Source organism: Scyliorhinus canicula, chromosome 20 (genome assembly GCF_902713615.1).
Source record: "Scyliorhinus canicula chromosome 20, sScyCan1.1, whole genome shotgun sequence".
NCBI lineage: Eukaryota > Metazoa > Chordata > Chondrichthyes > Carcharhiniformes > Scyliorhinidae > Scyliorhinus > Scyliorhinus canicula.
This window is the reverse complement of record NC_052165.1, coordinates 42,200,338-42,214,640: the sequence shown is the minus strand read 5'-3', so window position 1 is coordinate 42,214,640 and position 14,303 is coordinate 42,200,338. Positions and strand designations below refer to the sequence as shown.

At 49.4% G+C, this 14,303-nt stretch overlaps 1 protein-coding gene across 1 annotated transcript in view; it reads left to right on the top strand.

Annotated features, from left to right (window-relative positions):
- Positions 1-14,303, top strand: part of utp20 (UTP20 small subunit processome component) — a 141,080-nt gene that overhangs the window by 101,114 nt on the left and 25,663 nt on the right. The window contains exons 47-51 of the mRNA XM_038780162.1: positions 4,252-4,399; positions 6,580-6,696; positions 9,016-9,186; positions 12,063-12,194; positions 13,562-13,672. Coding sequence (XP_038636090.1) covers positions 4,252-4,399; positions 6,580-6,696; positions 9,016-9,186; positions 12,063-12,194; positions 13,562-13,672 — 679 coding nt within the window. The remainder of the gene's footprint in view (positions 1-4,251; positions 4,400-6,579; positions 6,697-9,015; positions 9,187-12,062; positions 12,195-13,561; positions 13,673-14,303) is intronic.

Below are 14,303 nucleotides of genomic sequence, written 5' to 3'. Positions count from 1 at the left end.
TGCACTATATTGGAAGCAGTCCCTCAACAATCACCCTCACCTGTGTTCAAGGCAGCAACTTCACAGACTCTTATTTTAGGTCTGACAACGTGAACCACATCTCCCCAATAGAAAGCGACTACACAGAGATATTAGCCGGGATTCTCCAATCCCCCGCCGGGTCGGAGAATCGCCAAGGGGAGGGGGAGAATCTCGTCACGCCGCTCCGTCGCCGGCCTGCCGATTCTTGGGCGCCCTTGGGATTGTCGCTGCGCCGGTCGGGGGCCATTGAAAGCGCCCCCCCCCCCCCCCCCCCCCCCCCCCCCGGCGATTCTCCGGGTCCCGCCGGCTTAGGTTAGGTATGGTTCTATTTGGCAAGACCTCAGAGTTCTGCCTACCGATCGGCGGGCGGAGGGTCTCTGTTCCTCCGAGCCGGGCCCGTGTACCTTTTCCCAGATATCCTGGTGAAGGCCATGGCGGATGCAGAAGAAAAAGAGTGCCCCCACGGCAAAGGCCCGCCCGCGGATCGGTGGGCCCCGATCGTGGGCCAGGCCACCGTGGGGGCACCCCCCGGGGTCAGATCGCCCCGCACCTCTCTCCCCCCACCCCCGGAGCCCGCCCGCCCCGCCAATCCCGCCGGTCAGGTAGGTGGTTTAATCCACGCCGGTGGGAGAGGCCTGTCAGCGGCGGGACTTCGGCCCATCGCGGGCCGGAGAATCGCCGCGGGGGGCCCGCCGACCGAATCTCAGGGGGCTGAGAATTTGGGACACAGCGGGGGCGGGATTGACGCCGGCCCCGTGCGATTCATCCCGCCCCAGATTACATCATTCTTCAGCAGGAATTGGTATGACTTCATTGATTAAACTCCGCCTTCTTGATTTGTCCTTTATTAGAAATATTATTTAATTGTTAAAATGGGTTTATTATATCCACGCTGTAAATCTGATAACTGATCAAAATATACATACAATGTTCTTAATATCTTCCCTGTTTACCTCTAATTCTTCCTAATTTTGCCTAAAATGATTCAAAACTAGAACATGTGGGCGTGGTTGGCCGGGCCTCTTTGGCACCGTTCACATCTGTCTTCCACCTCCGGGAAGAACCTACTCATACGGGTTCTTGTTAAGTGGGCTCTATGTACCACTTTTAGTTGCGTCAGGCTGAGCCTTGCGCACGTGGAGGTGGAGTTGACCCTATGCAGTGCTTCGCTCCAGAGTCCCCACCCGATCTCCATCCCCAGGTCGTCCTCCCATTTCCTCCTTGTTGCGTCCAGTACGGTGTCGTCCCTATCTACCAGTCGGTCATACATGTCACTACAGTTCCCTTTCTCTAGGATACTTGCGTCCAGTAGGTCTTCCAGTAGTGTCTGTCGTGGCGGTTGTGGGTACGTCCTTGTCTCCTTTCGTAGGAAGTTTTTGAGCTGCAGGTACCGTAGCTCGTTCCCCCCAGCTAGCTGAAATTTCTCTGTCAGTTCGTCCAGTGTTGCGATCCTGTCGTCCGTGTATAGGTCCCTGACTGTCAGTGTCCCCCCGTCCTGCCTCCACCTTTTGAAGGTGGCGTCGGTCAGTGCTGGTTTGAACCTATGGTTGTTGCAGATGGGAGCCCTGTTCGACATTTTGGTCAGGCCAAGTTGCTGCCGCAGTTGGTTCCAGGATTGGAGGGTGGCTGTCACCACTGGGCTGCTGGAGTGTTTTTTGGGTGGGGATGGGAGTGCTGCCGTGGCGAGGGCCCGGAGGGAGGTTCCCATGCAGGAGGCCTCCTCCGCACGCACCCACTCAGCTTCTGGCTCCTGGATCCATCCCCTTACTCGCTCGGCTGTTGCTGCCCAGTGGTAGAATTGTAGATTCGGGAGGGCTAACCCTCCCCTGGTTTTTGTTTTTTGTAAGACCTTCTTTGGGATCCTAGCATTTTTACCCCCCCATACGAACGCCATGATGAGTTTGTCCAGCGCTTTGAAAAAGGCCTTGGGGATGTAGATCGGAATGGATCTAAACAGGAAGAGGAACCTGGGCAGTACGTTCATTTTGATCGTCTGAACTCTCCCCGCGAGGGAGAGCGGGAGTGTGTTCCATCTTTGCAGGTCCTTTTTAACTTCCTCCGTCAGGCTGGTGAGGTTCCATTTGTGGATCCCTTTCCAGTCATGGGCTATTTGGATCCCCAGGTAGCGGAATTTATGTCGGGCTTGTTTGAACGGCAGCCCCTTTAGTGCTGCCCCCCCCCCCCCCTTGCGGGTGTAATGGGAAGATCTCACTTTTGCTCATGTTGAGTTTGTAGCCCGAGAAGGCTCCAAACTCTTTCAGGAACGCGATGATTCCGTCCATGCTGCTTTGTGGGTCCGAGATATAGAGGAGCAGATCATCCGCATAGAGTGAGACTCGTGGAGTACTGGACAGCCTTCTTCGAGGTAATGTCCAAAGTGGTGGGAGTGAGGGTGGAGCCATGCCCGATAGTGGCGGTCTTCGGGGTTTCAGAACAGCCAGATCTATTCCTGGGGAGGAGGGCGGATGCCCTTGCCTTTGCCTCCCTGATCGCCCGCCGTAGAATCCTGTTTGGCTGGCGGTCAGCAGCACCGCCCAGAGCTGCGGACTGGCTGTCCGACCTCTCGGAATCTCTCCAAATGGAGAAAATCAAATTTGCCATCCGAGGGTCGGACGACGGCTTCCACAGAACGTGGGAACCATTCATGCAACTGTTCCGGGACCTATTTGTGGCCAATGTACAAGAGGAAGAATAGTCGGGGGAAGGTAGCGGGAGGGGGGGGGGGGGGGCTACAGGTTCGTTACGGGGGTTCGATGGCTAGCTAAGGCCCAAAACCAAGCTAAATAAACATGTTGAGGGGGGGGGGGGGGCGCAGTTACTACTACGAAGATGCTTACCTGTAAATATGTATGTTAATTTTTGCGTGTTTGTTTTTGTTTGTTTTTTTTTTTTTTTTTGTTTCTCTCTCCTAACAATTTGTAATTTGTTCAATATAAAATACGAAAACTGAATAAAAACATTTATAAAAAAAAAAAAAATGATTCGAAACTTTTAATAGAGAAATAGGGACTTTTTCATAGAATTTACAGTGCAGAAGGAGGCCATTCGGCCCATCGAGTCTGCACCAGCTCCTGGAAAGAGCACCCTACCCAAGGTTAATACCTCCACCCTATCCCCATATCCCAGTAACCTCACCCAACACTAAGGGCAATTTTGGACACTAAGGGCAATTTTGGACACTAAGGGCAATTTATCATGGCCAATCCACCTAGCCTGCACATCTTTGGACTGTGGGAGGAAACCAGAGCACCCGGAGGAAACCCACGCACACACGGGGAGGATGTGCAGACTCCGCGCAGACAGTGACCCAAGCCGGAATCGAACCTGGGACCCTGGAGCTGTGAAGCGATTGTGCTATCCACAATGCTACCGTATTTGTGATAAATCTACATTCCTATGATCATGTCCAATTCTGATTCGCTGAGCAAAGTTCTAGGAATGTTGTCTTAATAGATAAGGAGAAACAGTACCATCATAAATTCTCCTAAAGTTCTTTTGAAAGTGCATTTAGAGCCTATCCTTTTTCTTCTCCAAAAGTTCATTGCTGGTGTTAAAAGAACTCAAAAGGCTATGCCTTGTGCGTGGCACAGATGAGGTCTGTCTAACATTTGTTGGAAGCAGAGCTGTTGAGTTAGTGCTACCCATGTATATGTTGAAAGCTTTGGGGTAAAAATGGCTATCCATGAATCTGTGTCCATTTTCTCAATTCTAAAGTATAATGTCCTAAATTTATATGAATTCTACCTATTAGAGTATTTTCTTCACACCATGAGATCTCACTTTTCTGACCAGTCTGCCATTTGGAGACCTTGTCAAATGTCTTACTGAAATCCTTGTAGACAATATCCACTGCATTTCCCTCATCAATCCTACATGTTGCTTCCCCAAAAAATTCAATTATGTTAGTAAGACATGACCTTCCCTTAACAAAACCATGCTAACTATCCCTGATCAATCCGTGCCTTTTCTAAGTGACAGTTTATCCTATCTCTCAGAGTTGTGTGAATGTGGAACTCACAGCCCACTTAGGGTGGCTGAGGCAAATACATGGCTTAAGGGGAGATTAGATACATCCACAAGGCGGAGGAAAGGTATTTGATGGGGGGAGATAAAGTGGTCTTCGAGAAGGCTCGCATGGAGCCTAAACTCTAGTATTCACCAGTTGCACTGAATTGCCTATTTCTGTGTGGTATGCTTTTTTTTCTAACATTGCCGAATGTCGCTTTAAAGGGGTAAACGCAAGAAGGCTTTCGAATCGCGCGCTGGTCTGAAGCCCCAGAGCTGCCTCTTACTGCCCCCCACACCGACCCGTCAAGGCGAGAAAGCTGCCACCAGCACAAAGACCAACATGCACATCCTGGTCGACACCGGCCTGAGGGTAAGTGATCAGGGTTTCTGTTCACGCCGTGATTTCTAAGTTTGTTTCAGTTCGTTTTCTCGTTATTGACTCATGGGTTGTGGACATCACTGATGAGGCCAGCATTTATTGCCTATCCCTAATAGCCCTCGGGAAGGTGGACGTGAGCTGCCTTCTTGAACTGCTGCAGTCCGTGTGGTGTAGGTACACCCACAGTGCTGTTAGGGGCAGAGTTCCAGGCTTTTGACCCAGCGACATTGAACGATATAGTTTCTGTGAGCATGCCCGTTGATTTCCCCCTTTTAAAGCCACACCAGCTGCCCACCCTTACTTACTCGCAAGTTCTAATATGAACTTCCTCAAATTATTGCAATCCTTGTAGCATGTTAGCAATGTGGTATTAGGCTGGAAGGTTCCTAAATATTTACTTAACAATGGCCGTAAAACAAGAATGTGTGAAAAGGACTTGTACGGTGGGGGGGGGAATAGGGGGCGAGGAGCGGCCTCCGACGCCGTCGTGAAACCCAGAGTGTTACCCTTCTGGTAGCCCGAAGACGGATCTTGTTAATGTGGAGGGAGTCCTGAGTTAGTGACATGGCTGGGTTCCTCAGCATGGAGCGAATAAAGTTCGCCTTGAGAGTGTCCTTGCTGGGGTTCTCCCGGCGGTAGCAAACTTTCCTTGACTTTCTTGGGGAGCGGTAAAATGTCAGCAGCAGCAGCAATGGCCGGGGGGGGGGGGGGGGGGGGGGGGGGGGGCTCAGGTGGGGGAACCTTCTATGTAATGCAGATTTTATTTTTGTATAATGATAACAGCCACCTAGTTTTGTTAAATATTTTTTGTTTATTTTTCTGTTATTAGTTATGTAAAAATTCTGTTTGAAAAAAGCTTTAATAAAAACAAATTTAAAACAAAAAGAAGGCAGAGAGTGGGGATAAATGGGGTTTTTTTCAGTGGAAATCCAGAACTCTTTCTCCACCTCCTCCCACCCAATCCCCGAAAGAGCTGCTGTGGCTGGAGGGTTCAATGAAAATAATCAAAACTAAGATTTGTTTTTTGTTAGGCAAGGCGATTAAAAGTTATAGAACCAAGTGGAATAAGTGGAATTCAGTAACAGATCATTAATGATCTGAATGGTGGAACATTCTGGAGGGACTGAATTGCTGCCATCTGTTCCTTGTCCTGAAGGGTTCTTGAATTAGTCTCGGAAAGGTGTTTCAGTACAAATTTCTGCTCCTGAGCATTTAGATGCATTTTCAGTATCGGCATAAAACCTTGCTTTGCAATTGAAGTGATCTTATAGAATTATAGAATTTACAGTGCAGAAGGAGGGCATTCGGCCCATCGAGTCTGCACTGGCTCTTGGAAAGAGCACCCTACCCAAGCCCATACCTCCACCCTATCCCCATAACCCAGAAACCCCACCTAACACTAAGGGGCAATTTGGACCGAGGGGAATTTATCATGTCCAATCCACCTAAGCTGCACATCTTTGGACTGTGGGAGGAAACCGGAGCACCCGGAGGAAACCCACGCACACACCGGGAGAACGTGCAGACTCCACACAGACAGTGACCCAGCGGGGAATCGAACCTGGTACCCTGGCGCTGTGAAGCATTTGTGCTATCCACAATGCTACCGTGCTGCTCTTGGACTTCACATTCTAGAAGCACACAGTTGGCACCCATGGAAGCGAGGATATGTCTTTGTAATACCTTCTTTGCTGCACTACTCAGATACCCGGAGTCCCTAAGTTTTATTTACCAGCAAGAGATAACTGGAATGTGGTTGGTCAACTCATGGCTCTCTAGTTAAACCCATAAGTGCATTTTGGGTTATTTTAGGTAGCTTGGGCTGTAGATTGTCCACACTGTAGCATCAGTCGGATAGAGTTGTGCTTCTTCTTGGGTGACATCGTGGCAAGTGGTGAAACTGGAATAAATCTAGACGTTGGTTGTCTGGCACCAAAAAAAAAACAAGGCCATGAAATCTTACCGGATTGTTGGGGAAAGAAAACCAACTGCTCCAGAGGATCATCTTGTTCTTATCTGGTCTGGGCCTGCATGTGACTCCAGTCCCCACAGCCGACATGGTTGTCAAAGCCACTCTGCATTCTAAAGTCACTTTGCTTCCTGGGTGATTTCACGTCATGCTTGTGGGCAGAAGTCTTGATTTGCTATTTTGTTCTTTTATCTCCCCCCAGTTGTTGCATATGAGTTTGAAAAGATCAAAAGTGAACTCTTCAGAGGACCACATTTTGGAGATGATGGATCCATTTGTGCAGGTGTTGATCGACTGTCTTCAGTCCATGCATGTAAAGGTGAGCATTGTTCACAACTGTACCCTCACTTGCTTCATCTTATGACAAACCAAAATATTTAATGGACTATCGAACGTGGTCGGTTATATCCTGAGTATTTGAATTTTCTTTGTTTAGTTTGTAATACTTGGATTGAAATACTGTAGCATTGCAAGTCCCTCAGGAAAGATAGGGAAGGGAAGGAAGCAAAGGAGGAGGGGGAATGGAATTGATTAAGGAGAGCAATGCAGGACTTTGGGAGAGAGGGTGACCCAGAGGTGCCAAGGACTGAATCTTATTTGGCTAGATCTAAAGAACATGAAACCTGCAGTTACATTGCTCAGTGTACTTCATAGGCCACCAATTATGTGGGAAGGATGTAGAGGGAGAAATTTGCAAGTGAATTGCAGAGAGGTGCAAATATTATGGTGTAGTTATAACGGGGAACCTTAATTATCCAAATGTAGACTGAGATAGTAGTGTGAAGGGCAGGGGTTCCTAGAGTGCGTTAAGGAATATTTTCTTCAGTATGTTTCCAGTGCGATTAGGAAGGAGGCACTGCCAGACCTGGCTCTTGGAAATGAGGTGGGCCGAGTGGATCAAGTGTTGGTAAGAGAACATTTAGGGGTCAGTCCTGAGGGAGTGCTGCACTATCAGGAGGGTCAGTATTGAGGGAATGCTGCACTGTCAGAGGGTCAGTACTGAGGGAGTGCTGCACTGCCAGAGGGTGAGTACTGAGGGAATGCTGCACTGTCAGAGGGTCAGTACTGAGGGCATGCTGCACTGTCAGAGGGTCAGTACTGAGAGAGTGCTGCACTGCCAGAGGGTCAGTACTGAGGGAGTGCTGCACTGTCAGAGGGTCAGTACTGAGGGAGTGCTGCACTGTCAGAGGGTCAGTACTGAGGGAGTGCTGCACTGCCAGAGGGTCAGTGCTGAGGGAGTGCTGCACTGCCAGACTGTTAGTGCTGAGGGAATGCTGCACTGTCAGAGAGTCAGTACTGAGGGAGTGCTGCACTGTCAGAGGGTCAGTACTGAGGGAGTGCTGCACTGTCAGAGGGTCAGTACTGAGGTAGTGCTGCACTGTCAGAGGGTCAGCACTGAGGGAGTGCTGCACTGTCAGAGGGTCAGTACTGAGGGAGTGCTGCACTGTCAGAGGGTCAGTATTGAGGGGAGTGCTGCACTGTCGGAGGTGTCATCTTTCAGGTGTAGCATTAACCAAAAAGCCACCTCTGCCCCCTCAGGTAGGTGCAGGCGATCCAATTATTTCAAAGACGAGCAGGGAAGTTTTTCCTCCTGGTATCCTGGCCAATATTTTGTGTCTCAACTAACATCACAAAAAGAAAGGATTATCTTGGTCATTGCTGTTTATGGGAGCTTGCTGTTGCAAACTGGCTGCCACATTTCAACTTTGATTATAATTCAAATGTGCGATAAATGCTGTGAGGTACTGTAGCAGAAAAGCACTATATTAATGCAAGTCGTTCTATCATTAACTTGCAGTAATGTTACTTTATTCAGAAAAAAAGAAACCTGCAGCTGCCAATCCTCAAAGTGCATCTCAGCCAAAAAAATACTTGTAAAGAAATAATTAGTTATCCCCTTAACTTGTAGGGCGTGATTCTCCGCCCCCCACACCGAGTGGGAGAATAGCGGGAGGGCCTCCCGACATTTTTCACCCCCCCAACGCCACGAATCGCCACTCGGCGAGCGGCGATTCTCCTGGGCCGAGCGGCCGGCCCTTCATGCCTGTTTCACCACGGCAGCAAACACACCTGCTCGCTGCCGTCATGAAACGGGCGCCAGATGCCCGTTTGGGGCATCTAGAGGCCTGATTGGCACGGGAGCACCTCGACTGTGCTCTGGAGGGGAAAGGCCCAAAATCGGTGCCCACCGATCGTCGGGCCAGCGTCCAAAACGGACGCACTCTTTTCCCTCCGCCGCCCGGCAAGATCAAGCCGCCACGTCTTGCCGGGCTGCTGAGGAGAAAGACGCCAACTGCGCATGCGCGGGTTGGCATTGTCCAACCTGCGCATGTCGGCCGCGTCAGCCGCCGTGACGCTTGACGTGCGGCCTTGACGACCGTCGTCAAGGCCGTGACGCACGGGGCCGCGTTCCTAGCCCCGCTAAGGGGGAGAATCGGTCCCGGAAGTGGCTGTGAAGGCTGCCGTGCGCCCCTAGTCTTTTAACATTTGGGTGGGTTAAATATGGTTCGCTGAAACATCAGTGGCATCGACATTTCTATACATCCTGCTGGGTGTAATCATGTAACAAACTGAAAACTGTTAAGAGTGTTCCTACATGAACGTTAACTGCTAATGCGTCATTGCTTTGCATCTGCAGGTGATCACAGCTGCTTTGCAGTGCCTCACCTGGGTACTGAAATTTCCACTGAGGTCCACTGAAACACTGGCTGATCAGCTGACCCAACAACTGTTCCTGTTACTGAAGGATTACGCCAAGGCTGGAGCAGGGAAGGGAGAGAACTTTCACCTGGTTGTGAACTGTTTTAAGGTAACATTTTACACCATAAATATCCCCTAACGTGTAAATTATTTTAAATCGTTGTCCTGCCACTGGAATCACCTCCCAATCTATTCCTCTAAAACCCCTTGAGGTTTAAATTTTCCGTTAGCCTTCTCTGCTCTTCATGAGAACAAACCCAGCTTCCCGGGTTGTTCCACATAATTGAAGTTATTTAGCAACAGCACCATTCCAGTAAATCACTTCTGCACCTTCTTTAAATCCTAGACATCCTTCCTGAACTATTTTGCCCAGAATTGGGCACAGCACTCCAGCTGGTGTTTAACTAGCGTTTTATAAAGGTTAAACACGTCTGTGTTGCTTTTGTACTCCTAAGAGTCCCATCTATAAGACCGACGTTCCCCGTGCTTTTTTAAGTCGTCTTGACTTGCCCTGTCACTTTTAACGATGAGTGTGTATGCACTCCCGGGTGTTTCTCTTCCTGCGCCTCTTTTAAAACTTGACTCTGGTTTATATTGTCTTATTCTTCCTACTACTTTGCACTTCTCTACTTTAAATTCAATCAGCCCTTTGCCTGCTTTCACCAGTCTCCATCCTACTGACGTCTGCTACTCGTTGAAAAATGTTTTTGCTTTCTGAAAAAGATGCCGAGTGGAACACCCCATTAAAGCTGCTAAATTCCCGTCCGTCAGCTCAGCTGTTGGGGGCAGAGGTGCGGGGATGGAGAGGCAGCACCTCTGCTGGCAGCTGTTGATGGTGATTTGTCCAGCTCTCCCTGCTGGCTCCTTGTACCACACTCTGAGGGAGACTTCACCTCAGTTGGCCGGCCTGGTCAAGAGAGAGTCGTCAAGGAGTGATGGTTGAACACCTGACCATTTCCAGGCCTCTGAAACCCAACCTCCTGACTCCCTGAAGCCTGCCCACCATCCACAGAGCACAAGTCAGGAGTGTGATAGAATGCTCTTGCCTGGATGAGCGCAACTCCAGCAACACTCCGGAAACTCGCCAGCATCCAGGTTAAAGTAGCTCACTTGATTGGTACCCCATCCACCACTATCAACAACTAGTGCACAGTAGCAGCAGTGTGAACCAACTACAAGATGCGCTGCAGTAACTCAAAGGATCTTTACAGCACCATTCAAAACCCACAATCGCTACCACCTAGAAGGGCAAGGCAGCAGATTATGGGAACGGCACCACCTGAAGGTTTGCCCTTCAAGTCACACACCACCCTGACTTGGAAATATATCGCCGTTCCTTCATTGTCCCTGGGTCAGAATCCTGGAACTCCCTTCCTACAGCACGGTAGGTGTACTTACACCACATGGACTGCAGCGGTTCAAGATGGCAGCTCACCACCAAATTCCCAAGGGCAATTAGGGACGGCCATAAATGCTGGCTTTGCCTCATCCTGCAAATGATTACATTTTTCAAAAAGCAGACAGGTAACACAGAAGGAAAACATGCTAGAATACTGACCTGGAATTGGAAGTTCTATTGATGAGGAATGTGTATGCTTTGACTTTTGTTCCTCGTAACAGACAAGATTAAAAAAATGTTTCCAAAATGATGAGTTTTGAGGGCTAAATAGTGGAAGATTATTTCCTCTAGTTAGCAGATCGGTAATAAAAATTGAGGAATCTCACTCAGAGAGTGATGGAGAAAGTTAGAGATGTTTTCACCCAAGAAGTTATTAAAATACTTGATATTTTAAATCCAGGGGCCATTGAAGCTTGGACTAGAATGGCAATTAAAAATGGAATTGGTTAAATATTTGACAAGGATGTGGGGAAAGAGGGTTAAAAGTCTGCAGTACAGTTGAAGAACAAGCATTGAAATGGACACAATGGGCCGAATAGCCACCTCTTGTGCTAGTTTCTCTGAACGTGGTCCACAACGCACAGAGTGGACACATTGGTGCCGGTGCGATTTGCAGAGGATGCTGCTGCCCGAGGTCTCCCATTACCTGTTTGCAGCTGATAAATGAGAGTTCGGGTCAACCTTTGCAGCAGTGTCCTGGTGCAGTTTGCTTCTCTTGTGGCCCTAGCTCTGGTTCTGTTGCACGTTGCATTGTGAGTTGTGGATTGGATGCAGCCATTAAAAAAAATTGTTCTCTTTAAATGCCGTTAGGTGCCGAATTTCAATAGGCAGCACTATTGATGGTTTAGTGCCTCTTTGATCGATATCTGTGGTGACAGGAAATAGTTAGTGTCTTTTGCTGAATATTGATAGTGGGCGGAATTCTCCGCTCCCGCGATAAATCGGGAAGGCCGTCATGAACTCGGCCGAGTTTCACAACGGCCTCTGAGGCCGCTCCTCTCACCTTATTCACACCCACCCGGGGGGCTAGGAGCGGCGCTCAGTAACTCTCGGCCGTTGGGAATGACGGGACGGCGTTGCCTAAGTGACTTCAGCCACGCATGCGCAGGTTGGGCGGCTCCAACCCGCGCATGTGCGGCTGACGTCATGACGGCTGACGGCTCAAATGCGCGGTTGCCGTCTTCCCCTCCGCCTCCCCACAAGACGTGGCGGCTTGATCTTGCGGGGCGGCGGAGGGGAAAGAGTGTGTCACTTTGAGACGCCGGCCCGATGATCGGTGGGCACCGATCGCGGGCGAGTCCCCTCCCGAGCACGGCCGTGGTGCTCACTCCCCTCTCCGCCCCCCACAAGCCTCAAACCAGCATTTGGTGCCCATGTTCACGACAGCAGCGACCAGGTGTGGTTGCCGCCGTCGGGGACGGCAGGCCGCTCGGCCCATATGGGCCAGAGAATCGCCGGTCGCTGTGAAAAATGTCGCCTGGCCCACCCGGAGTGGGGAGCGGAGAATTCCGCCCAGTATCTATGATGAGGGAGTGTAGTGCAAATGATAATGGATTGTATTCATATACTTGTTAATCACTCCCCAGGCAATTACTATCCTAGTGAGGAACATGACTGGATGCACAATAACTGATAAACAGCTGCAGATCTTGTTGGGATACGCTGAGGAAGATATTTACGACTCATCACGTCAGGCTGCGGCTTTTGGACTTTTGAAGGTGAGTGAAGGAGGCAACAGCAAGTTGAGTTTTAATAGCGCCTTGAAGGTAGTTAAACAGCCCAAGACACTTCACAAGAGCAAAATTAGAGCAACCTAAGGATGTATTGAAACAGTGTGATCGAAAGCTTGATCAAAGAGGTAGGATTTAAGGAACATCTTAAATAAAAGAGGCAGAGAGGTTCAGGGAGTGAATTCTAGAGTTTAGGGTTCAAGCAGTGGAAGCGCCGACTGCTGATAATGGAACGATTAAAATCAGAGATGCTCAAGAGGATTGGGGAAGCTTGTGGGGCTGAAGGACATTGCAGAGATTGGGGTGGGTGGCTGGTACTCACTGGAATTGTACCAGAGTCGAGAGGTTGCAGGTGAGATGAACGGCTTTTCTCCCCCAATGGAGCTGTGATGGGGATTAAGTCTCCAAGGTTGAGAAGGTTTATGGAAGGTGAATAATGACTGGTTAATCGCTACAGCACAGATGCCAAGAAACAAAACCATGAAGTGGAAAAGCCAGCGTTGGACTGGGGTGAGCATAGTAAGAAGTCTTACAACACCAGGTTAAAGTCCAACAGGTTTGTTTCAAACACTGGCTTTTGGAGCACTGTTCCTTCCTCAGGTTCCATCCTTCACCTGAGGAAGAAACAAAACAAAAGTGAATAAAGTGTTGCGTTTCCTGCCAAGGCAGTTCAGCTGCCGCTCAAATCATCTTGGCAGGGCTCCGGTTTCATTGTTTTTTAAGTTTAGAGTACCAAATCATTTTTTTCCGATTAAGGGGCAATTTAGCGTGGCCAGTTCACCTACACTGCAGATCTTTGGGTTGTGGGTTCGAAACCCACACAAACACGGGGAGAATGTAAACTCCACACGGACAGTGACCCAGAGCCAGGATTGAACCTGGGACCTCGATGCCGTGAGGCAGCAGTGCTAACCACTGCGTCACCGTGCTGCCCTTACTGTGTTTTTTTTAAAAATAAAGTTTTATGAAATATTTTGTTTAAAAGTGCTTATTGCATGCACATGTTTGTAGAGAAGAGGGTTGTTTGAGTCAGCTGGTCTGTAGGGAGATGGTCCTGAAGCCATGCGTCCAGTTTCAGAGCCCAGTGGCAAATGAGCTTGTCATCCAGGACCTAGTATGCTTGTCAGAGCAGTAGTCCTCCCTCTGCAAAGCCCTGGCATCAACCTCCCCCCCCCCCCCCCCCCCCCCCCCCTCCAATCTCCCCAATGTACTCCCCATCTTGCTAGATTCAGCAGCCCTTGGGTACAGCCTCCAGTTTTCCTGACCCTTCCAGCCTCTATGAAAGCCGGGATTTGTCCCGTTCGACCCATACCCTGCCTGTTTTATGGTTTAAATTACCCCTTTTATTTTCACAGGCAATTCTGTCTAGAAAACTGCTTGTTCCAGAGATGAATGATGTGATGCAGAAAGTAGCCAAGCTTGCTGTGACTGGACAGAGTGAGCTAGTTCGCGTGCAGTGTCGTCAGGTCAGTATCAACACCGTGTCACAAGGTTGTGTTGTTTAGTTGAAATGCCCAGTGAGTGATGTAGGTATCAATCTTTTACACACCACGAGAGACAAACGGACTGTGCCTATAATTTCAAAGGATCCAAGTATTTTTGTACTGTCTTCAGTATCTGTACAGATGGAAATTTCTGGACCAAAAAGTACAAAATCTACCCAGTTCACCTTCCACCATCCTGGTCGTCCCACGATGCAATGATAATGGAGTTATTGACCAATCACAGTGATCAGTCACAATCAGGAGAGAGCCAGCATTTCATTCCCATTTGTGGAACCTTTCCAGAGCCCATACTTCCAAGAATTCATAGCCATGTCAGAATCATTTTGACCATTATCAAATCCATCATGGAACCCATTGGGAAATTCATGGTTAAACTTCCAGATGTGAGAAATCCCCAAGTGTTTGGATGTGCAGTATGCACTCCCAGAAATCGGCGTGTTCCGCTTTGCTATCCTCCCCGTGCAGGTACAGGCCTGCCTGCCCATGTGGGCCAGGCCTCCCTCTGCCTGCCCGTGTAGGCGCACATGCCCCTCTGCCTGCATGCCTGTGTGAGCGCACATGCCCCTCTGCCTGCATGCCTGTGTGAGCGCAC